This window comes from Dromiciops gliroides, chromosome 2, assembly GCF_019393635.1.
Source record: "Dromiciops gliroides isolate mDroGli1 chromosome 2, mDroGli1.pri, whole genome shotgun sequence".
NCBI classification, from domain to species: Eukaryota; Metazoa; Chordata; class Mammalia; order Microbiotheria; family Microbiotheriidae; genus Dromiciops; species Dromiciops gliroides.
Window position 1 is genome coordinate 53,349,653 of NC_057862.1, and position 25,498 is coordinate 53,375,150.

General features: G+C 39.6%; 1 protein-coding gene across 1 annotated transcript in view; it reads right to left on the bottom strand.

Annotated features, from left to right (window-relative positions):
- Positions 1 to 480: 480 nt before the first annotated feature.
- Positions 481 to 25,498, bottom strand: part of CFAP70 (cilia and flagella associated protein 70) — a 78,144-nt gene continuing 53,126 nt past the window's right edge. Inside the window, exons 18-28 of the mRNA XM_043985473.1 lie at positions 24,642 to 24,775; positions 24,405 to 24,520; positions 24,018 to 24,215; positions 15,897 to 16,070; positions 13,985 to 14,106; positions 12,797 to 12,949; positions 12,354 to 12,515; positions 11,031 to 11,120; positions 4,690 to 4,791; positions 1,479 to 1,526; positions 481 to 857 (exon numbers count right to left, since the gene is read on the bottom strand). Coding sequence (XP_043841408.1) covers positions 777 to 857; positions 1,479 to 1,526; positions 4,690 to 4,791; positions 11,031 to 11,120; positions 12,354 to 12,515; positions 12,797 to 12,949; positions 13,985 to 14,106; positions 15,897 to 16,070; positions 24,018 to 24,215; positions 24,405 to 24,520; positions 24,642 to 24,775 — 1,380 coding nt within the window. The 3' untranslated portion in view covers positions 481 to 776. The remainder of the gene's footprint in view (positions 858 to 1,478; positions 1,527 to 4,689; positions 4,792 to 11,030; positions 11,121 to 12,353; positions 12,516 to 12,796; positions 12,950 to 13,984; positions 14,107 to 15,896; positions 16,071 to 24,017; positions 24,216 to 24,404; positions 24,521 to 24,641; positions 24,776 to 25,498) is intronic.

Genomic DNA, 25,498 nt, shown 5'->3' on the forward strand with positions numbered 1-25,498 from the left:
TTATGTATTTTGCTCACATCCTCCCATTAGTAAACCTAGACAATGGCATTATCTTGCTTTGCCACTCTTGAATCTTAGGAGGATTCCACACAATAACATTTTGAGACCTGGAAGACCTTAGAGTAAATTTTTAGTCTAATCTACTCATTTTGCAGATGAGGACACTGAGATTCAGAATGATTAAAGAATTTTCCCATAGTTACACAGCCAGTGAATAGCAGGACCTGAACCTGACTCCAGGTCTTGTGCTCTGTCTACTAAATTCCATTACTGCTCATTCTTCCCTAAGAAATTCTGAGGGGCAACTAGGTGGCACAGTGGATAAAGCACCAGCCCCTGGATTCAGGAGTACCTGAGTTCAAATCCAGCCTCAGACACTTGACACTTACTAGCTGTGTGACCCTGGGCAAGTCACTTAACCCCCATTGCCTCACAAAAAAACAAAAAAGAAATTTTGACAGTGCCTATTTCCACTTCATCCCTCCAGTTCTGACACTACTCCCTTCACTGTCTCCTCATCAGAGACGTAGATGAGCTCCAGATTTCCTTGCTTATCTTTTATTAACCTTATTGAGTTAACAATAATAAAGAAACAATGAAAAAAATTAAACAACAACAAAAGGAAGAAACATCAAACAAATAAACAAAAACAGTTGCTGGGGCAGATCGTCTTGTTCTTCAGCCCCAGGGTAGTCTGACTCCTTCAGAATTCAGAGGCTCGGGGAGGTTTCTCCCTTATAGAGTCAGACACAAGAAGCTCCTTCTGGAAAACGTCATCAGAAGGAAGGATCCCCAAAGCCAACCATGTCTTGCACCATGCGGATCTCCTTGAGCAAAGCCTCATCCTTCAGTTTCAGCTGCATTAAAATGGACAGGATACACTCTGATGAAGTTGGGGAGGTTTTATTAGCACATCTCAAACCTCTCCCCCCGCCATTACTCATTAAGATTAGCTGCTGCCATAACTTCTTGCTCTCTTTTAAGTACCTCATGGGCACGCCATTCAAAGATCCCAAAGGAGCAATAAGCCACATCTGTTGGCCAATGAGAAGTGTCCAGTTTGACCCCCATAGACTCTTAGAGTGAGGAAGGGTCTTAAATTTAGCCCAACCCCTTCATTTACAGATGAGTAAACTAAGGTTCAGAGTGATTAAGTGATTCTTCCAAGTTCCCACAGCTAGTTTATGGGATGGAGCGGAGATGGAGGTGGACCCCACACTGATTCTCAATGCAGTGCTCATTACACTATCCAGGTATCAACACCCATAATCACTTAATAAGAGAGCTCTGATTATAGAACCTGTAGCTCCATGATAAAAAGCAAATGGGAGAAAATATGGTAAGAAGAGTATCTCACAATGATAATTCTCTGATAAAACATGGTAAAATGGCAGCAGTTTCTCCCTGAATTAAACTAGCCCTTCTCATGATAATAGTTTCCCTCCTGCGCCAAACCAATAGGGGAATCAAAGTCAAACCTTTAATGTGTATTTGTAGGACTGTTCTGCTTCCAGTTGCCTCCCAGCCTAAAAACAAAACACAGTAGTTGGTGATAATTATGTATAATAAACATAGCAACTTTAGTATTTTAAAAGACCCATGATTTTATATGAGTAAGGAAAATCCAGTGTATTGGGAGAGACCCTGGTATGTTTGTTGGCATCAGGGAGGAAGCTAATTAATAGGTAAGGAGAGATTGAAGATGAAATAGAGAAGGAATGATCAAAGAGGCGTCAGTGGGGAGATGGAGGAGCCAGGATAAGGGTACAAGTAGAGATTAACATCTCTTCCTCAGTGCCTGAAGGGCAAGAAAAGATCTGTTAAGCCTTAGAGGAGTACTGAGCTATGCAGTCAGAATAACCGAGTCCATACTTTTTCTCAGTCAAGTAGGAAATGAAGTCATCTGCTACAGTGGAGGAGAGCAGTGTACTAGAGGGGCTTGAGTCAAAGGTAGTTTAGAACAGTCATGGCAAGAAGCATCATGCAGAGTTCATCAGGGAAGAATAAAATGGTTAAAAAAAAGGGGGGGGTTAAGCTCTAGCAGGGAGGCCTTGATTAGGATCAGAGAACATCGATCTGCAGTGCACCTGACCAGCCTGGTGGAACAAATTCTTCAAGCAACATTCAGAAGCACAAGCTTAGAAGCAGAGAAAGATGGAAGGAGAGCAGGATATGATCAGAGGGGGAAATTTCTGAGTTTAAGATCATGAAGACATCACCAGTTAGGAATAATGGTGAGATCTAAGATATGTGATCTATCCTTGTGGGTGACTAAGGTAGAAGGAAAATGCATGTCACAAGAACTGAGCGAGTTGATTATCTGGGAGGCAAAGCTACTGTTGGAAGAGACATAAACAAATAGATTTAAATATTCAAGTACAGGTAGGTCCCAATCAGGGTGAATCATGAATCCTGTCAAGTAGTTTCATCATTTGCATTCACACTGTATATTTCCAGTGGGCTGAAACCAGTGGAACTATACCAATGTAAATAACTATAACTTCGAATAGTGCAAATTTAAATACATGTAACCACCTGGCAGGATTCATTGTTTGCAGTAATAGGGACCCTAGTGGTATGAAGGCTGTGTTTGGGGTGGAGAGAAAACTGTGAGCCAGATAATGACAACCATAAATAGGAACCTAAGCCTGGTAGATTATGGCAATATGAGACTGTACTGGGTAAGACAGAGAGAATGAAGCTCAGAGAGGTAGATCTGGAAGTGGCAACTGGGACTAAGGACTACGCCAACAGCTCCTGCTGGTACAGTTTGTTAGAAGGCACGAGAGAATGAGCAGCCCACACTAGAAAGGACAGTCTTGGATGTGGTGCCTTATGGAGAGAGCTAGGCTCTCGTGAATGCAAGAGGGAAAGAAGAGGAGAGGAAACCCCAGAGACCTAGGGTGAGGAAGAATTTGTCACAAGGATTGAGGTTAAGTGAAGGCTGGTGGCTCAGGGAGCCCAAAAGATAGAGAGTCTGGGGAACAGAAATACAAATAAAAGGGCCTTTCACTTCCAGAGAGGGCAATTCTGAATCACAGGGATCAGGGGAGCAAGAGGTAGTTTGCTAGCCATAAAACAGGGGAAGTACCAGTTGACTTCTGCCCCCACCCTCCTGGGTCCAAATGTCATTAGTTGGCTCCATGAAAATAAACACAAAGTACCAATTAGCTCTACAGTGTTACAAACATTGTTCCATGAAAGTATTAATGAGATTACAGCTATCCCTTCTACATTATGGGGCTTAGGGATGAGGTATCCCCACGACCTGGAAAATCCATGTAAAATGTCTTGGCCATCCATTTGTACCAGAGAAGAAGTCTGAATTATGGTACTGAAAGCTAAAATACGTTGATCTCATACAATACTATGCACATGTTTTATAGATTTCTCAGTTTCTAAACCTTTTCTGTGTTTTTTCCTGGCCTTTGCATGTTGTCTGTGGCTTCTGCAAAACTTCCAAAGATTTTCCATTTAAGTTCTCATGCCGACTAGAGGTACATTGAAACTGTGATGGGGAAAGTCATGATGTAGAAGAGATAACTGTACTGATAAATGGTATGAGTAAGGGACAACTTTAAGCTGAGAATGCCTGTAAGCAAATCTGGATTGTTGTGAAGATTAAAATAAGGTAATGATTTTGAAAACACTTTTAAAAATAGCTAACTGCTAATCCAATTATAGAATTAAAAAACACAGACACTGGAAAAGTATCAGCTTGCCCTTTCCCTCATTTTAATTTTTTTTTTTTTGGTGTGGCAATTATGGTTAAGTGACTTGCCCAGGGTCACACAGCTAGTAATTGTTAAGTGTCTGAGGCCACATTTGAACTCAGGTACTCCTGACTCCAGGGCCAGTGCTCCATCCACTGCACCACCTAGAGGCCCCTCCCTCATTTTTGGTTTTTTGGGGTTTTTTGTGGGGCAATGGGGGTTAAGTGACTTGCCCAGGGTCACACAGCTAGTAAGTGTCAAGTGTCTGAGGAAGGATTTGAACTCAGGTACTCCTGAATCCAGGGCCAGTGCTTAATCCACTACGCCACCTAGCCGCCGCCCCCCCCTCATTTTTTACAGATGAAAAGGGAAAAGGAGCCAGGTGACACAACCATTGAGTGGCAGAACTGGCACTAGAACTCAGCTGTACCGATGCATTCCAAGGTAATGTTATTACTGATTTTCAAAAAATTTATCCACAAAGAGAAATTTCACGTTATTAATTTATTTCCTTTTTTAGAAACCCCAAATTCCTGGAATTCTAGTGTCATGTTGCCCACTGAGGTCCCTGGTTAAGAGCCTAATGGAGTGAGGTCAGTAGGCTCTAATTCCATGTCTCCTTTGTGCTGAGGACTAGGAATTCCACCAGATTGTCTGGCAAGAAAGACGAAGAAGGGGCTGTCATTCCTTACACTGAACCAAGAGGGGTCATATTTGGTTAGCTTTTTATAAAGCATGACCCCTCAGGCCCAGCCCCTCCGTTGTCTGAACCTCTTTGCAACCTGAGCTCACAGGAACAGCTCACCCATGGGCATTTTAGAAAAAACACTCTAATTCTCAGAATGTTAAGCTAGGACTTTCTCTCTAGTGAATGTCTTTGCTGACCAGCAAAAATTAAATCTTTTAAGTAACAGCCCTGCTGTTCTTCATCCTCTGCCCTGGGAAGCGCTTTGTCTGTGGACTGCTAGAGACTCACTTTTAGACAGACCAGAGTCAGATACGCCCACACTTCGGCATTGTAGTTGTTCATGGCATTGGCTTCAGAAAGTGCATCTTCAGCCTCGGTGAGTTCCTCCAGCTTAACAAAGGAAAGGTGACATATAAGCTAAGAGTCAGCATAGCAAAAACCATCAAATTCTTATGGTCATATTAATATCCAAGACCCTTAAAGACACATAAGTGTAATTCAATAATTCCCCTCCAGATACTCGGCTTGTCAAGTTCAAATTCCAAGTTTTCTCTTAAGGATCACATAGCTAGTAAATGTCTGAGGTTGGATTTGAACTTGGGTGTTCCTGATTTCAGTTCCAGCATTCTATCTACAGGGCCATCCAGTTGCCTTAGTAGACTGCTGGATTCTCATATCTGCTTCTGCATTCAATCTGTTGTAATGTTGTTTTCAATTAAACATATGAAGAAAATCCGGTCTCACACAGATATGTAGTTGGAAAAGGGAGGAGTATTTAATAGGCAAATGACAATACCTCATGGACCACCCCCACCAGTTCCACAGACTGCGCTTTGAGAATCATTCACATGGTGAATGCTTATTACTAATGCTGGCATACCATGACTGATGTCATTGACTCCTCAAAAGGACAATGTGGAGAGAAGCAGAGCTGTAAAGGACTGTCAGTTTCATAGGAACAAGATTATAAATAGGTAAACAATTACATGACATTACAGTAGGGTTTGGCTAAATCTTATGATTGGGTTGGTTATGATATATTAATGTTACTGCAAAATGTCAATGCCTGGAGCAGTTTAAATGAGATATGCCTTTGTTGGTATAAAGATGCCACCCTTCTGTGCTCAGCAGAGGTAAACAACAGAGGATAAGCATTTTTCTTGCTGGGAGATATGCATAATAAAGGAAAGAATGCCCTAACTTCATTTGCACGGCAATCAAAGCATATCTTGGTAATGGAGGTTTAGGTTTCATAGAATTTTTTGAACAAGAATGGAGACAGTAAAGGAATAGATTTAACCATAGCCTTTTTTCCTGATAATAAACATTTTTATTTATAGTTTTGAGTTCCAAATTTTATCCCTCCTTCCTCCTGCCCCCATCCCTGAGGCATAAGCATTCAGATATGGGTTATACATGTGCAATTAACCATAACCTTTTGACTTCCTTGTTAGGTGTGCTAATTCACCCATCCCAAGGCTATGCACTAAAAGCTTCTCATCATGGAGAGGCTTTCTAACCACTACACATTAATACATAGGAAGGAGCTAAGAGCCCAGAAAGGGCTGATGGTAGCTTTGAGCTGCTGTGTGGCTGTAAAATTAGCATGTCCAGAAGAGGCATCACTGCCCAGCAGGTATGATAACATTACCAGAAGACATCAGCAACTGTTCAGTATTGGAGGTGGAAGTTTCTCTGGCCACAGTTAATTGTCACAGTGGATAGAGAACTGGGCTAGGAATCAGGAAGAGCTAAGTTCAAATCTAGCCTCAGACACTTACTACCTGTCTGATCTTGGGCAAGTCATTTCAACTCTGTCTGCCTCAGTTTCCTCGACTGTAAAATGGGGAAAATAATAGCACTGTAACGATTGGAATGACGCCACCTGCTGGATACTTACTGTAGAAGAGTTCTGCCCATGAAGCAAAGGTCTTTGAGGGCAAGACCAGGAGTCAGGAAGTGACGCGGACTAGTGGGAGGAGGAAGGAAGAGACTGGCGCTCAGTCTCGCGCTCTTTCCTTTGGACTCTGGTGGAGAGCGGAGCTAGAAATGTGCTCTCCCTTTAATAGATAGGAATCTAGGCCTTTCTCTCTCTCTTTACCAAATTCTTGTTTTCCTTAATAAACGCTTAAAGGTCTAACTCTTGCTAAAGCTTATAATTTATTGGCGACCACTCATTAGATATTTTAGACAGACTAGCTAGAATTTTAGCCCTTAACAGATGGCTGACCACGAAGAGGAAAGCTAACCCTCAGTCTTCTGATCTGCTGGTTGGGTAAGAAATTTCCCCTCCCTCTCCCTTTAACTGCTAAGTACTGGCGCACTGGCTGTGTTTTCCTTTAAATTTTTTCGAATGGACCTTTTAAACTCCCTAATTATCCTATTTTTGATTTTAGTCTGTTTAACCAGACAAATGGGAGATAAGATCATGTTAATGCTTTGTTTTTGTGGATTTTCTATTTTTCTTTTTATTTTTGTTAAAAGAGCCAGCAACTTACTCACACAAGGAAATATCTCCCCCTCTCCCAACCATGCTTTTTCAGAGAAACCTGAAGAGATTCCCGCAGCTTTTCCCAGTTCTAACAGTAATTGTTGCTTTAATTTTGCATGCCTGGAGGCAATGACCCACCCTCTAGAAGCTTTTAATCCCCTAGCACCTGGAGGCAAAGTGGGGGAAGAGGAATCCAGGCCTGAGTTCAAAATCAAGTCTGATTCAAATTGCTCTGGTCCCTCCCCTCCTCTCCAGACCCCACCTTCTACAACTCCCATGGCCAAGCCCATAGCTTCCCCTGCCTGGGAAGTCCAGAGATCTGATGCATGCTCAACTTTCTCTAACTACATTTGCAGCTTCAGGCTCAGCCCTTCCCCAGCCTGGCTGTGCTTCTGAGACAACCTTAGAAAACCCTTTAAATTCCAGATATGCTCGATTTGTTCATAATTTTGCTAACCTGCTTTTGTCTTTAATTAGTAATCTTATAAAGCATTTGTATGGTGAAAAGACTGACAGACAATATAGAGGGGTTAAAGAAGAAAAACTTAAGCTGAATAAGAATGACAATCATCACCATAGTTCAAGACTCCGCTTCTTTTGCCATGGAAGGGTACATATTTTACAGAAATGTAGAAGTAAGCAGCAAGGTATTGATATGAGTATTGGGGATTTTAGATATCGGAATCAAAAGTGTTCTGAATTCACTCAGAGTATTAATGTCAGTTCAGAGGTTACATAGGATTTCTATGCTATTATATATACATTTTGAAATTAATGGTATGGGTTTATTTTCATAGAGATTTTCAGGCTTTTGAGATTGTGTCTTATACTTAGTTTTTAAAACAAGGAGAATATTTGTAAAAGCTTTTTATAGTCATGTGATCAAGTTTCTATTTTATAATACTCTTATTGATATTAAGTTCACATTCATTTAGACTTCCTTAGTTTGAATTTCATTGTCTTTTATTGTTCCATGTGTATTTTCTTCTATTCGTTTATCTATCTAATTTTGAAAAATTGCAAGATGGTTTTGATTTCATAATACAATGTTAATTCTAGGAGTATTGTGCTCCCATATTCTGAGTTGTTTGTTTTTGTTATTTTTTTTTCCTCAACTGATTATTTGATCAAACTCTTTAAAGCATTTCCCTGGCAAATTGGTTGCCATGGCAAGTGTAAATTGATTCTAGAAGTATTATTTTTGATAAGCATATTCCCAAAAAAAAAAAAAAAAAAAAGAGGGGAACATTTGTAAAAGTTTTCTTTTTTCAAAAAAAAAATTCTTTGAGTTTCTGTTGTGCTTTAACTTGTATTTAAGTATGTTCTGATTTTTCACAAAAGTAATTGTATACTAAGTAAAAAAAAAAGGGGTATTATTTGAAATTGTTGCATAATTATATATTGTGTTCTGAGTCAAGATGTATTCACATTTTTTGCAATCATTTATTATCCTCAATTTTTAAATCCATATGAGACTTGGATTATGGGAACTTATCATTTAAGACATTAATTGCCTTTATTCTGAGTTATCAGATGCCAGTTGGCCAAGATGCCATCCAATCACAAGAGGAATACATGCAAGAGCAGACACTGAACTGTCACATGAGGGGAGACATGCATGAAGTCAAGGTATGGCCGAGGGAACGGCTTTTGACAAATGTTGAGGTTGGATTCTCTTGGTTTAATATTTTATTTTATTTTTCCCCACAATATTGTACAGATGGCTGGAAGTATTGATCCCACCCATCTCACTTCTACACCTGGCTTCCATGCTCCCTCCTATATGCCTGATGCCATGGACATCTCAGTCCCATGCATCTGATTAAGTCTGACTCAGTTTCTTCCAATATGTTCGGTGGCATGGACATATATTCCATCCACCTATTTTAAGCCTGGCATACTGTATGGGCAGAACATATTGCTCAAGTGTGGGAATGCTCATATCCCATCATTTCTCTGTTCTTTTATGGTAACACCCATAATTATCTCAGGTGTCATGATAAATACAGTGTTGAATTTGGCCTTGACACCTGTTACCAATTATATTAGATTTTTTAATTTCTCATAATGGCATGAGGATAATTAGGCAGATGATGCAAAAAGTGATGAAACAAAGATAAAAATTATTTTTAATAATTAATATCGCAGCAATTGTCTTCTCAATTACCCTCCATAAGGGGGGGACTATAATAATATTATAATTTTAAAGAATGGTTCAATTTTTGTTTTATTATATGTTTCATGTGTAACAACCAAGATTCTGAATTCCCTTAGACATGTTTTTGAGAACTTTCATTGTTTGATTTGATTATTGACAAAGCTATTTTAAAGTTGTGTTAAGCTCAATTTTGTAGGAAATTTTCCTGGCTGATTACCAGCATCCACACATCAACCCCTGAAAAGACTTCCATTCCACGACTACACCTAGAGGACATCTGAGAAAAGACTTTCAGAGACTTTAAATGAACAGTTTTGATTTGTTCTTTTTGTTGGTTTTTTTTCTCTTTCTGTTATAATATACACCATCTGTAAATGTATTCTCTGCAGAGGCCCTCCCTTTGCAAGACTAATGTCAAAGTGTCGGTTCATGAGGACAAAAAAAATCGCCCCTCTGGACAAAACTTTCCTCTCTTCCTTTTCTATATTGTTGTTCACATATTATTAGTTAGCAATAGTTATCATATTGTTTTTACTGTTCCGTCAAGGAAACATTTTGTTTCTTGAGGAACAACAGGGGGGACTGTAACGATTGGAATGACGCCACCTGCTGGATACTTACTGTAGAAGAGTTCTGCCCATGAAGCAAAGGTCTTTGAGGGCAAGACCAGGAGTCAGGAAGTGACGCGGACTAGTGGGAGGAGGAAGGAAGAGACTGGCGCTCAGTCTCGCGCTCTTTCCTTTGGACTCTGGTGGAGAGCGGAGCTAGAAATGTGCTCTCCCTTTAATAGATAGGAATCTAGGCCTTTCTCTCTCTCTTTACCAAATTCTTGTTTTCCTTAATAAACGCTTAAAGGTCTAACTCTTGCTAAAGCTTATAATTTATTGGCGACCACTCATTAGATATTTTAGACAGACTAGCTAGAATTTTAGCCCTTAACAGCACCTATTTCAAGATAATATTTGTAAAGTGTTTAACATAGTGCCTGGCACTTGATAAATGCTTGTTTCCTCCCTCCTTCACATGTTCCCTACATTTGTGCTCTCTATCCTTGATTTTTGGCCACACAGTTTCTTGGCATGTTCCCCATCATCTATGTTCCCCGGTTATACATGTTCTCTGCATATATGCCTTTCCTCGTTGGGGGTATAATCACTCATGGGAAAATGTATCCCATGTGGGAGACTGCTTTGCTAATTTATTTGCATGCCATCTGATAAATGTCTTTTATTTTGCACTGGTGTGTCCTGTGGCTGGCTGGTATTTACATATATTAATGGAGGTTCATGGGCCACACTTTAGAGTGAATACTGCCCCTCATTGCTCAAAGCTGAGTCACTTTTCTGAAGGCCTGCGTGTGTCAGTGGCGTAGGTATTTAGGGGCTACATTAAGAACATAGTCCAGGGTCCCAGAGCAGACAGGACCTTTGAGATAAGGGTTAATTTTCTTAGCCTTGTGAGCCCTTTCTAAAACCTCTCCAAGAGACATTCCAGGGGATAAACAAGATCTTGCTCCTCAGTGGCGCCTTTTTTTTTTTTTCCCATTCCCCTCTCACAGGGTTCTCTAAGAGGAAAGTAAAGGGAATCCAAGGCCAAAGCAGGGAATAAAGGCTTTCTAGCTAGGCTCCCAACTGCGCCAGAATGAAGGAGGCATCTCTAACAGCCTTCTGTAGCCATTCCTTTAGAACATGAACAAGCCACAGCTAACTCTCACTAGACTGGCAAGTTCCAAAGCAGTTCCTTAATGAAAGAATAACTCATGAAAGTATGTTGGTAGAACCATTGCATCTGAGCTTGAAAGCTGATTCTGCTCTGCTTAAGCTCTGGCTCCCTTCACTAGTCTGAAGAAGAGCTTTCCACTATGGGGAGGGTGGCTCTGAAGTTCATATGGTGTGATCATGACAACTCAAGTGCCTACCTAAGTGATTCCTGGGCAAGAAAAGTAGACTTTTAATCCTCCTGAGACCTTAATTCTCTTACCCGGTAGCAAGCGATTCCCACTCCCAGCCAGGTGAGGCATGAAGGTGATCTTTTACAAGCCAACATGTAGGTGTTCTTTGCCTTTTCATTCTGTAGAAAGAGAGTTACTAAGCTTCCATCAATGGGGAATCATGGACTTCATACAGCAAGCAGGCACCAGGTCTGTGTTGTAACTGCTCTCCAAAATAGCAGGAGGTACATGAGTTATTGGATTTCATTCACATCTTCTGTAAGTGTGCTAGCTATCACTAAGGGACCAGTGAGAAAATCAGATGGAACATACCCAAAAAAACTTTGTTCAGGCAGAAATTCCAGAGAAGCCAGAGATTTCTGTGAGAGCAATGCCATCTTTATCTACCAACAGTTTTGGGAGACACAGATAAGTAGCTGAATCATGTCTTCAGGCCAGGAGTACCCCCTCTTCCCACAAAATGCCTTCAAAGAAGAGAGGATTACCGAAAGCCTTGCTGGAGTTTACCGTTCTATCAAAAACAATGCTTTCTCAGTAGTTGTGTAAGAGGCTTTCTGGGGGCTGAGAACATGGAATACATCTGCCACAGACATGCTATTCAAGCTTCTTAGATGTGCCCATTTATAGTAAAAAGCTTCACAAATCCTCTCCAGTGGAACAGCTAGGTGGTTCAGTGGATAGAGTACCAGCCCTGGATTCAGGAGGACCTGAGTTCAAATGTGACCTCAGACACTTGACACTTACTAGCTGTGTGACCCTAGGCAAGTCACTTAATCCCAATTGCCTCACCAAACAAAAAAAGTCCTCTCCAATGCATTTCACCCCGAACATATCAACTTTTGGTCTAATCCAATAGATTTTTCCCCCCTTTTATCCCAAACAGGAGGGATGTAGCTTTAATGGAGATTCAGGCAGCAAGACCCCGAGAATCACTTCCTTAAATCAGTGTTGTCCTGAGGAGGCAGTCAGGAAGGTACCAGGCCCTGTGACAACAAATAAGAGATCTGGACAGGGCCTGGACCTGTGATCCATGCATGGCACAGAGAACTCCCAGATGGAGAAACGTCCTGGCAGTTTCTTATTCTAGAGATCTGTCTAGAGCACTGAGAGGTCCATGACTGGCCCAGAGTAGGTACTAGAAGGTACCTGAGCTGGGACTTGAACCCAGGTATTCCCCTTCAAGGCTGGCTCTCTACTGTACAAAAGGGAACAATTTTCTTGTCACAACTTTGCCTCATAACCACAAAATGTGGTTATTTCACAAGTTGAAATGCAAGGCACTATAGTTTTTGTATAGCCACTACCACAGGAAGAAACTGAGTCAGCCCTAAGTTTTCTATTGGATTCCTCACCTCTCCCTCTTCTAAATAGATGGATCCCAGTCGCAGGTAGATGAAGTGCATCTCAGCAGCATCAACTACAAAACTAACAGTTCGCTCATAGCATTCCTTGGCTTCAGCATGATTTCCATTCAGGTAGAAGAAGTGTCCCTTCAAACCCCAGACGTTAGGGTTCTAGAAAGTAATAACAGCAGTCACTGAGCAAGCCCGGGCATTCCAAGTCATAGGCAAAAATGGCAAACCATCTTACAGTGAGGGAGTCCTCTGTCCTGTCCAGCATGGGGTACGAGGACATCAGTGGGAACTTCCCTCTCACTTTCAACCCAAGCTGAAGGCCCAGAAATTAGGAAACACCAACCAGGGCTGCTCCCTTTGATGCCCATCAGTGAGCACCTATCTTTCTTTCCTTATCTTTTCTTGAACAGAATATGAAAGGATCTAGCAAAGATAAACACCATGTAATCCATCTGGCTGGCTGCCTGGAGGTATTCTTCTGCCTTGGCAAAATCCTTTTTAAGAAGGTGTGTCTGTGCCAGGACCAAGTAATATTCACAGCCAGGGCCTCCTTGGGGGTAGAGCAATTCATGTGCAAGCACCCTGTGGACATACTGAAAAGCAAGAACAAACAGAACATTAAGGACATTAGAAATATTATACAGAGTCAGCCCCATTGTTCTTCTAGCCCAGGAGTCTGTCTGCCTCTGAGGAGACCGAGAGACAGAAAACACGACCATTCTCAACTTCAAAAGGTTAGTGATGTGCCTAAAACGTCTAGTATCTTCCTGACAACACGTTACAGGTATAATCAATGACCTGGACAGAAGTTTGGTGCCATCACCTGGGAGTCACAGGACCTGAGTTCCAATTTCAACTTTGCCACTGACTCCCTGTGTGACCTTGGGCACATCACTTAACTTTTCTGGGCCTCCATTTTCTTATCTGTGAAGGGTAGTCTTTCTAGCCCTAGCCCTACAACCCTGTGAACTAGAAGTAAGCTTTTCTTGTGACTAACCTAGTGACTAATCATGGAGACAAACTCTGATCCCTGTCATGCCAGGATGACTATGGAATGTAACTACCTGTCAGAGAGATCTGTCTCAAAGATCAGATAACTATCTAAGGACACAAAGCAATTTCTACTTTGTTTCCCTATGAAGAATAGACACAATGGCAAGCCTCAAAATGGCCCAAGCTCCAGACCCATAACCTTGGACAATGAAGTGGTCATTTCTGATAACATCTACTACATTAAAGCTGGCACGGTCTTTTCACTGGGGAAGAACAGCTTTGTCTCCTTTCCCATCCATCTTCCTAAAACAAAGCAAGCTCCTCAAATTCATTTCTTTTTATTAGAGCTCACATGATACAAAGTCACCACACTAGACATGACACCAGCAATCTCATGTTGTTACTCTCCAACTTTCTAGGGAGCAGATATGCTGTGTTTGATGCTTTTTCATAGCCAGACCTGAAGAGTAATTCTATATATGAGAAATACCTTGATGCTTCTGCTCTTGGGTCTAGAACATGTTCCTAAGAATGTATTTACTTCTGGATCACGCAAGGACAAATTTAAAAAGATACCATATGAATGAAATAAGTAATTCACTAAAAGCTCTTTTGGGAGCTTAGTCTATGCTTACCTGAACAGCATTGACCTTCATCAAGAAGCGTGTGGTTTCCATGAAGATGGTGCTGGGTCTTTGGGATGCTCCATGAAAGGCCGAGGAAGCCAGAACAGATGATGAAATCTGAGTTTTTGAAGCTAAAAAAAAAACATATTAGAGGAGAAAGGAAAAGGAGAAAAGAGGCCTGAGAAGCAAAAGACGTGAAAATAGAGCAGAGTGACTATCTTTGATAGAGGGTACCAGAGAAACTGAGCCCTGGTAAACAGGATTCAATGAAATATTGATTCTCAGGGGGCTATATCCTGGCCAGTCAAAACTTCAAATCACAAAAATTGGGAGCAACTTTTAAAGAATGGATTCAAATCCACCAAAAATTGATATCTTTACAATGTAGCCACAATAGCAGCTATTAATATTTTTGCTCTAGTGATAGAAAATAAGCATGATAGATGATATAGTAGATGATATATAGGGTATAATATTGTGATACACAGATTAAAACATTTGAAAAACCCTAATCTATAGACTGAAGCAGAGGAATCAAATGCACCAGTATAGCCAAACTAATTTAAAATGTCATTGGAAATTTTTAACCAAATAAATAAAAATGCAATACAACATAGATAATGTCAATTTGTGGTTTTCTAATTCAATAGGGATCCCTATACTCTCACAGGGCCAAAGATCAAACCCTAGAAGACCAGGAAGAAAGCCAAAATAGTCTTTCTTGAGGTACTCAAGCTGGAGAAATTATAAACAATGTGTATATGTGTATGTGTATATGCATGAATATGACATGCATGCACACACACAGCATCTCAAAAGTCTTAGGGCTGCTTTAAGCTTCAATTAAGACTTTGGGACACCCTTTATCAGAGGTGTGTTGGTAAATGATTAATAACTAGCTCTGCAGAAAAAAAAAGACAACACACTTTTTTTTTTTTTTTTTTTTTAGTGAGGCAATTGGGGTTAAGTGACTTGCCCAGGGTCACACAGCTAGTAAGTGTTAAGTGTCTGAGGCCGGATTTGAACTCAGGTACTCCTGACTCCAGGGCCGGTGCTTTATCCACTGCGCCAGACAACACACTTTTAAGTTTAATCTGCATTATTAACATTTTCATAATTACTTCCTTGAGTCTCAACAAACAAGAAAACAATCAAGCCTGGTTTGTGACATTTGCCTGTTGCTGACACTTGAAGTTTAACAACTGGCTCTCCTGCTAGAGGGTGCCCAGGTGGGGAGGCACTGGGAGAGTGCAGCAGCCCCTTTCCTAAAGGACTGTGTTCTGGTCCTTGATTCCACCGGCACAGGCTCTGTTCTTTACAAGTCTGGAGAGTTGTCGTGGGCCTTGATGTGCCCAGGGGTCACACAGGATGTGTCTGAGGCAGGACTTAAACCCAGGTTGTCTTCTTGACCTCAAGGCCAGATCTCCAGCCACCATGCCATGCTGCCTCACACACCCCCACACCCCCACACACCATATGCATTCACATATAAACACACATAAACACATACATCTATATGTACATACACAAACATAATATATATGTACACATACACACACATAATTACCTATACTACAGGAAAGGGTTGCATGTAGAAAGTATTACTCTCCATTTTCACATCCAGTAAATCCTTGACAGAAAGTGTGCTGCTGGAGCACCTCCTTCATGTGCATCCTGGAAAGGCTATCGCCTACTAGTCTTTTTCTAACTCTGTGAGCTCAACAATAAACCCTGTTTTACCACAAAGCTGAATTTTCACAATGTACTCTAATATCGACATATGCCCAGTGGCTGAGAGATGATACTATTAGCTTCAATTAAGCAGGGGTTACCTGTCTCAGGATGACTGAAATTTTCATCTCTTGTCTAGCCATTCATTTCATCACGTCTCCTTCCTAACCAGGTCTTTATTGCTGCTTACCTTTCTTTGGTGTCTCCTTGGAAAGAGAAAAGGACTTGGAGTTTCTTTGGATGAGACTCAGGTCCTGGGGTGGGATCCCTGGCCCTGCCTGCAATGACGACGGTGGCTGCTCGATAGACTCAGGGCGAGCTTTGGATGGTTCTTCAAGGAGTTCGTCTAGCATGGATATGGTATCTTCCAAACCCAACAAAATAAAATTTCAGTTAAAAATTCTTCATAAATTGTGTGGTAGCAAATCACTACAGGAAATAACGAATCATTTTCTTTTTCTTTTTTTTTTTTTTTTGCGGGGCAATGGGGGTTAAGTGACTTGCCCAGGGTCACACAGCTAGTTAAGTGTCAAGTGTCTGAGGCCGGATTTGAACTCAGGTTCTCCTGAATCCAGGGCCGGTGCTTTATCCACTGCGCCACCTAGCCGCCCCCCATTTTCAAAATATAAAAAAAAATTCTACACATCGAATTTTTGTTTACAAAGAGGCCGGTTTGTTGGTAGTTCAGTTTGTTTATGTAAGTATTATATTTATATTTGGGGTGAAGTAAGTTACAAAGACAGTAAGTATCTTAATGGGATTAAGATTTCTGAGAATGTGATTTGGATTTCTGGATCATAGCTTAAAATATGGGAATAATAAGTTCCTTGTTCCAAGATGGAGTGCACTTAACAAGGGCCAGTAAGAATTTATTTGCCCAAAGTCTTGCAAATCTAATGAAAAAGTTATTAAATGAAAAAGAAAAGGAATGAGATGGAGAAAATGAGATGCATTCCAAGTTAGATACTACAGAGAGTAGCTACAATGTAGAAAAAGGGGAAGAATTTCACAGTAGACAAAACCAATAAAAGAAATCAGTAATTAAACCAATAGATTCAGATATCACCATACAAATGCACAAAAGTGTGAGTAATAAACAGAATAAACCAGATACTAATAAAGGAGGCGAATTTGACCTCACAATTCCTTTTTCCTTCTTTTGTTTCTTTTTTTTTTTTTTTGGTGGAGCAATGAGGGTTAAGTGACTTGCCCAGGGTCACATAGCTATTAAGTGTCAAGTGTCTGAGTCTGGATTTGAACTCAGGTCCTCCTGAATCCAGAGCCAGTGCTTTATCCACTGCACCACCTAGCTACCCCCATGACCTCACAATTACTAATGAGAATTGGAATGAGATCCCTGAATTGGATCTGGATTTGAAAGGGTATCTTATTCAGAAGGAAAAGAATAGATACAAAGTGGTAGAATAGCAATGTATATTAAGAAAATATATTCACTGAGAGCCAGCTTGGTGCTATGCATGTATAGAACACTTGATTTAGACTCAGGAAGACCTCTGTTCAAACATCACCTCAGACACAAGTGATGTGACTCTGGCAAATCACTTAACCTCTCTGTGATGATAAAAAACCTTTTAATTGGCTGTGGAGCTGAGGCTGAGTGTGCATATTTGAAGGACTGGACTCCTATTGGTCAGGCCCCCAGTACATGTTAAATAACCTGGAAACTCTTTTTTGTGATAGCTAAGAATTGGAAACCAAAGGGATGCCCATCAGTTGGGCAATGGCTAAACAAGCTGTGGTATATGATTGTAATGGAATATTATTGTGCTGTAAGAAATGAGAAGCAGGATGATTTCAGAAAAACCTGGACTTACATGAACTGATGTATAGTGAAGTGAACAGAACCAGGGAAACACTGTACATAGTAACAACAATATTATACGATGAAGAACTGAGAATGAATTAGCTAGTCATCAATACAGTGAACTAAGGCAATCCCAAAGGACTAATGATGAAGCATACTATCCACATCCAGAGAAACAACTAATGTTGATTGAATACAGACTGAAGCATGCTATTTTTCACTTTCTTTCTTTTTTTCCCTGATGAGTCTTCTTATATGGAAATGTTTTATATTATTGCACATGTATAATCTCTCATTGCTTACTGCCTCAGGGAGGGGAGAGGGCAGCAAAGGAAGGAGGGATAGAATTTAGAACTCAAAACTTTTTTAATGTTTATTAAAAAAAATAAGGGGGGGGCAGCTAGGTGGCGCAGAGGATAGAGCACTAGCTCTGGAGTCAGGAGGACCTGAGTTCAAATCAGGCCTCAGACACTTGACACTTACTAGCTATGTGATCCTGGTCAAGTCACTTAACCCCAATTGCCTCACTTAAAAAAAAAATAAGGGGGCTTGGACTCAATGAGCCCTAAGGTTCCCTCCAACTCTAAATCTATGCTCTTGTGTGAAAAACATCAGCCGGAAAAAGGAAATATGAGAATGCTTCCTGTCTCAGAAATGACACTATCATTGAGGCATACATTACAGACCAGTAGGGCATAAAAAGAAAATCAATGAGCTTAGGAAATGGATCACAAGTTTGGCACAAAGAGATGGTGTAATGGTTATCAGGATGTGCCGGAGAGCTCTCTTTCTGCCAAAAGCAGAGCAGTTAACAATAAATCCTTGATTTCCCTTAATGGTAACACTCCTCCAAAGATGAAGAAAAGATAAAATTCAATTAAAGATATGATTCTACCTAACAAGAAAGAAAGAGTCACAGGGTTGAATGAAATGATGGGAACTTTGGGTGAAGTAACTCTGATGTCTTAGATTTTGTGACAGAGAAAGTGGAGAAAGATGGGAATAGTCTGACAATGCTACTTAGATTTTGAGAGAACAGATTTTATTTTTAAAAATTCAAATGTATTTCCAGGTCCAAATTCTTTCCCTGCTCCCTCTTCCCCACCCCACCCCCATTAAGAAGGCTAAAAAAACAAAGCCTGTTAGAAATATGTATAGTCATATAAAACGAATTCTCAAATTGGTAATGTTGGAAGGAAGGAAAGAAAGGAAAAGGAGAGAGGGAGCAAGAAAAGAAGGAAGGAAAATAGGAAAGAAAAGAAGGAATGGAAGAACAAATGAAGGAAGGAAAGAAGAAAAAGGAAGGAAGAAAAAGAAAGAAAGAGAAAAAGAAGGAAAGAGAATTAAAATATACTTCAATCTGCACTCTGAGTCCATCAGCTCTTTTTCTGGAGGTGGATAGATGTTTCATTATTAATCCTTAATATCTAGTCTAGAGTTCCAGCCTGGTCTGGTTCCTCCTCAAGTTCTCTACCACCAGCCTGCTTCAACCATGAACTCCATTATTAATCCTTTTGAATTATGGTAGGTCATTGTGTTGATCAGAGTTACTAAGTCTTAAAAAAGTTGATTTATCTTTTCAATATTGCAATTAGTATATAAATTGTTTTCCTGATTCTGCTCACTTAATTTTGCATCAGTTCATACAAGTCTTTCCAGGTTTTTCTGAAACCATCTCCATCATTTCTTACAGCAATTCATTTACCATAACTTGTTCAGTTATTTCCCAATTGATGGATATGCCCTCAGTTTCTAATGCTTTGCCACTATACAAAGAACTGCCATTGATACTTCTGTACATATGCATCATTTCCTGTTTCTTTGATTTCTTTGGGGTACAGACCTAGTAGTAACATGAGTTGGTCAAAGGATGTGCACAGTTAAAGACAGCCTTTTGGGAATGGTTCCAAACTGCTTTCCAGAATAGTTGGACTAGTTCATGGTTCCGCCAGTAGTGCATTAGTGTATCTGTTTTCCCACATCCCCTCTGACATTTGTCATTTTCCTTTTTGTCAACTTAGCCAATCTGATGGGTATGAGGTGGTACCTCAGAGTTGTTTTCTCTAATTATTTGTGACTTAGAGCATTTTGTTTTCATACAACTACTGATAGTTTGGATTTTTCCCTCTGGAAATTGCCTATTCATATCCATTGACCATTTATCAATAGAGGAATGGTTTTTACTCTTATAAATTTGACTCAGTTCTCTATATATCTTAGAAACAAGACCTTTATCAGAGGACTACCTCTCCCAGTTTCTTGCTTTTTTTCTAATTTTATCTGCATTGGTTTTGTTGTGCAAACCCTTTTTAAATTCAATGTCATCAAAATTATCCATTTTGTCTCCTGTGAACTCTCTGTCTCTTCTTTGGTCATGAACTCTTCCCCTTGGTATACGGTGTGGGATATTAGTCTCTACTTAGTTTCTGATAGACCATTTCCCAGTTTTCTCAGTAGTTTTTGTTGAATAGTGAGTTCTTGCTCCAAAAGCTGGATTCTTTGGGTTTACAAACACAAGGTTACTGTGCTCATTTACTTCTCCATATCGTATACCTAATCTGTTCCACTGATCAACCTCTCTATATCTTACCCAGTACCAAATTATCTTAATGATTACAGCTTTGAAATATAGTTTGAGATGTGGTGCTGCTAGGCCCTCTTCCTTCCTCTCCCCTTTTTTCATTGATTCTCATATACTTGACCTTTTGTTCATCCAAATGAATTTTATTTTTCCAGCTCCATAAAGCACTTCTTTGGTTGTTTGATTAGTATGACACTGACTAAATAAAATAATTTGGGCAATATTTTCATTTTTATTACTTTGGCTTTACCTTTCCATGAGTAATTAATATTTTTCCAGTTATTTAGATTTGTCTTTATTTGTGTGAAGAATGTTTTGTAATTGTGTTCACATAGTTCCTGTATTGTCTTGGCAGCTAGACTCCCAAGTATTTTACACTAAGCATAGTTATTTTAAATGGCATTTCTCTATCTATTCCTGCTGACTTGTTTGTAATATACAGAAATGCAGATAATTTGTGAGGGTTTGTTTTATATCCTGCAACTTTGTTGAAGCTGTTAATTGGGGTTTTTTTGTTGTTGTTTTTTAGTGAGGCAATTGGGGTTAAGTGACTTGCCCAGGGTCACACAGCTAGTTAAGTGTTAAGTGTCTGAGGCTGGATTTGAACTCAAGTACTCCTGACTCCAGGGCCGGTGCTCTATCCACTGCGCCACCTAGCTGCCCCTGAAGCTGTTAATTGTTTTGACTAGTTTTTTTAGGTGAATCTCTAGGATTTTCTAAGTAAAATATATCATTGGTATAAAATGATAGATTTGTTTCTCCTCTGCCTATTATTATTCCTTCAATTTCTTCTTATTGCCTTATTGCTATAGCTGACATTTCTTTTTTTTGTAAATCATAAAAGTATTTTATTATTTTCTAGTTACATGTAGAGATGGTTTTAAACGTTTTGGGTTTTTTTTTTTGTTTGTTTGTTTGTTTTAGTGAGGCAGTTGGGGTTAAGTGACTTGCCTAGGGTCACACAGCTAGTAAGTGTTAAGTGTCTGAGGCCAGATTTGAACTCAGGTACTCCTGAATCCAGGGCCGGTGCTCTATCCACTGTTCCACCTAGCTGCCCCTCAACGTTTGTTTTTATAAGATTTCTAGTTCCATATTTTTCTCCCTCCCTTCCCTCGCTCCCCAAGACAAAAAGCAATCTGATATAGATTATATATGTACAATCACATTAAACATATTTTTGCATTAGTCAGGCTGTGTAAGAAGAATCAGAACAAAAGGGAAAAACCTCAAAAAAGAAAAACAAAGTAGAAACAGTATGGTTCAATCTGCATCTAGATTCCACAGTGGGTTTTTTTTCTGGATTTGGAGAGTATTTTCCATCATGAGTCCTCTGGAATTATCTTGGACCATTGTATTGCTGAGAAGAGTCAAGTCTATCACAGCTGATCAACACACAATGTTGTTGATACTGTGCACAATGTTCTCCTGGTTCTGCTCATCTCACTCAGCATCAGTTCATGTAAGTCCTTCCAGGTTTCTCTGAAATCTGCCTGCTCATTGTTTCTTACAGCACAATAGTATTCCATTACATTCATATACCACAACTTGTTCAGCTATTCCCCAATTGATGGGCATCCCCTCAATTTCTTAATTCCTTGCCACCACAAAAAGAGCAGCTATTAATATTTTTGTATATGTGGGTCCTTTTTCCTTTTTTATGATCTGTTTGGGATAAAGACGCAATAATGGTATTGTTGGGTCAAAGGGTATGCAAAGTTTATAGCCCTTTGGGCATACTTCCAAATTGTTCTCCAGAATATTTGGATCAGTTGACAGCTCCACCAACAATTCATTAGTGTTCCAATTTTTTTCCACAGCTTCTCCATAGCTGACATTTTGAATACCAATCTAAATAATTTGGTTTTCTTCTTTTTTAAAATCAAATTATCTAATAACATATTTATTTTATTGTTTTTAAAAGTTCTTGATTTTAGTTATTAATTCAATGGGTCTTTTAAACTTTCACTTTTGTTCATTATATTTCTTTGATTTTCAGAATTCCTATTTTTAGTGTTTAATGGGGGGGAGGTTAATTTGATGTTTTTCTAGTTTGGTTTTTTTTAGTTGCGTGCCCAATTTGTTCATCTGTTCTTTCTCTCTTTTATTGATGAAAAGAGTTTAGGGATATAAATTTTCTCTTAAGTATTGTTTTCGCTGCATCCCACAAATTTTGGTATGTTGTCTCATTGTCTTTATCTTCAATGAAATTATTTATGGGTTCTATAATTTGATAAAATGAGATATTTGTAAAATTTTAGCATAGTGATAGGCATATAGTAAATACTATATAAATGCCAGCTATTACTATTATTATTTCTTTGATTTATCCTTCTTTAGAATTAAATTATTTGGTATCTAGTTAATTTTTTTTCAGTATTTTTTGTTTGTTTCTTTCTTTGTGGGGCACCAAGGGTTAAGTGACTTGCCCAAGGTCACACAGCTAGGAAGTGTCAATTGTGTGAGGCCGGTTTGAACTTAGGTCCTCCTGAATCCAGGGCCAGTGCTTTATCCACTATACCACCTAGCTGCCCCTCTGTCCTTCATTCTCGAAGATGACTATGACAGATGTCATGACTTGTAATAAATTGGATTTAAGTGAGGAAGAGCTGTGCAAAGTCACCAGCTGCACTATCCCCTTCTGAGCCATCTGAGTCCAGTGGCAAGATATACATCAGGATGACTGTAGATGGCAGCAGATGTTTAAGGCTGTCAGGGTTAAGTGGCTTGTCCAGGGTCACACAGCTTATAGTGTCAAATATCTGAGGCATGACTCCAGAGCCAGTGTTCTATTCACTGTGCCACCTACCTGCCCCTTATTCACAGTGGAAAAATAGGTATACTCCTTTCTATTTCCTTTTGATATTCCCAAGAAGTCTGTCATATCTAACTTTTATGAAATTCTATTCAGGTCCAAGAACAGACTTTAAAAGATTCAGAGGTGGTATCTAATGGACTAAAATTCAAAAGGATAAATCATCCCAGGGGACATAGAAATCTTTCGAGAGTGATTAAGGCAGGAAGTGTTATTATAGCCCTGAGAAGAGTAAGGATTTAGAATGTTAATTTTTTTGTTTTGGTTTTTGGAGGGGCAATGAGGGTTAAGTGACTTGCCCAGGGTCACATAGCTAGTAAGTGTCAAGTATCTGAGGCTGGATTTGAACTCAGGTACTCCTGAATCCAAGGCCAGTGCTTTATCCACTGTACCACCTAGCTGTTAATTTTAATGAGTGTGACAAAGATCAATTAAACTTTGCTTAACAGCAATAAAAGTACTATATGGAAAGTACTGTGAATGACCAAGTACAATCCTATCCAAACTCAACATTATTGGTTATAGTCCCCATTTTTCTTACTTCCTCATTAAATTTTGTTAGCTTCTAACCAGAATTTTTATATTTTTTAATTTATCTTTGGTGTTCTCTCTTCCTATCTTTCAGTGCCTCCTCTGCCGTCTCTTAGTGTTCCTACCCCTCTCTGAAGTACCTATGTCCCTTTCTCACATGGTCTTGTTCTAAAAAAAACTTAATCCTAATAATGTGTTTCTCTACATCAATAGTATCTACATTTTGGGGGGGCGGGCAATGAGGGTTAAGTGACTTGCCCAGGGTCACACAGCTAGTAAGTGTCAAGTGTCTGAGGCTGGATTTGAACTCAGGTCCTCCTGAATCCAGGGCCGGTGCTCTGTGCCACCTAGCTGCCCCGAGTATCTACATTTTAAAAGGGCACTTGAAGACACATAAAAGACAAATAAAAACCTCAGTAATCCTCATTAATGAATCTGAAGGTGGGAATTTCAGACACAATGGTTGACAAGTTGGACAGATTTGGTCAAGGGTCCATCATAATATCCCTGAAATCACATCTCTACTCTGCCTATTACCTGTAGCATTTTACCATGAACTTACCTGGTGGTATATCTCCTTTGGTTGGTGAAGAAGATCTCACAACTCCTAAAGTTGTTAAACTGGATTCTCGCTTCCCTCGAACGTCAGCAGTCTCAGCAGCAATCTTTTCCTTGGCTAATCTAGCATTAAGCTGTTTGGCAGCTTCGTGAAATGCCATTTCCATTCGGATGTCATTATTCTGAATTTCATAGAACAAGCCTGAAAGGATATCAGGTTGAATGACTTTGGAATGTCTAATTTTAACATTCTAACAAGTTGCAATAACATTAAGTCACATTCTTGACAAAGTTTAAAATAAAAGAGTAAAATCGATAAAGAGGGGAGAAAAGGCAATCTTCCAAGGAAAGAAAACACAAAAGACAGACACAGATTGCAGAACTGCCATACCAAGTAAAGTCCATGCCACAACGTTGGTTGGTTCCAAGCAAGTGGCATCTTCAAAAAAAATCTCTGCTTGTTCGTAGTGCTCCATCATGATAGCCAGAAGACCACACAGCAGCAGACTGAAGATAAAAATCATTAGCATCAGCCCCATGATCACAATGTCTGCTTCACAATGAGCCACAAAAAGCCCACATCTCTACTTCAGCTTCTGCACACTCCTTTCCTTTCTCCCTTCAGTACCTGTCTATGTTTGTCTGATTCAGCGAAAGAGCTTTACGGAAACATTCTTGTGCTTTGAGAATATCGTCGGTCAGGAGGCAGAAGGAGCCATAATCCAGCCAGTGTTCCACGTTCTGGTTGTCACGAACCAGTCTCTACAAACAAGAGACATTAGGAGCATTAATGCGTCTACTGTTACTTGTGAAATACCCTGCCATATGTTTTTATGCCAACCTCAAACCCAGTAAAAGAACATGAAATAATACTAGGCATACAGCAGGCAGATCATAGTCCCAGATTAAATCTAGGTGGGTACACTTAACCACAGAAGCTAGTGAATATATTTTAGCATTGTGATAAAATAATGGAATTTGGCCAATATTACGGCGAGCTGCCCAATTAAAATTTGGCCCTTACAGCATTTATTGACTAACTCTCATTGGTCTTCTTACAATCATGAGATGATGAACAAAAATTGATCAACAGATCTCCATATTTGTCTCAAATATCCAAATGCCTCAAGAATCTGAAATTTCATCCATATGGGTAATCATTTAATTTTATGCAGATTACAGTCCCTCTACAATTTAGATTTTCTTTGGGTGTACAGCTTCCATTCATTGTCTCATTCCTTACCACTAATTTATTGCATTATAGCTTATAATTATACTATATAAAATCTCTGATTTTCTACATTTACCTGTATCTTTTTAAGACCCAGGAAGATATAAATGTTCTTTCCTCTTTCCTTTAAATTCTTTACATATCTCTATTGCAACTAGTTGACTTAATGCTCCATTCAACCCTATAATTTCTTAATTTTCTATTAAATTGAACATATTCTGATAGTGAGGAGTTACAATAGCTAATTGTTATTA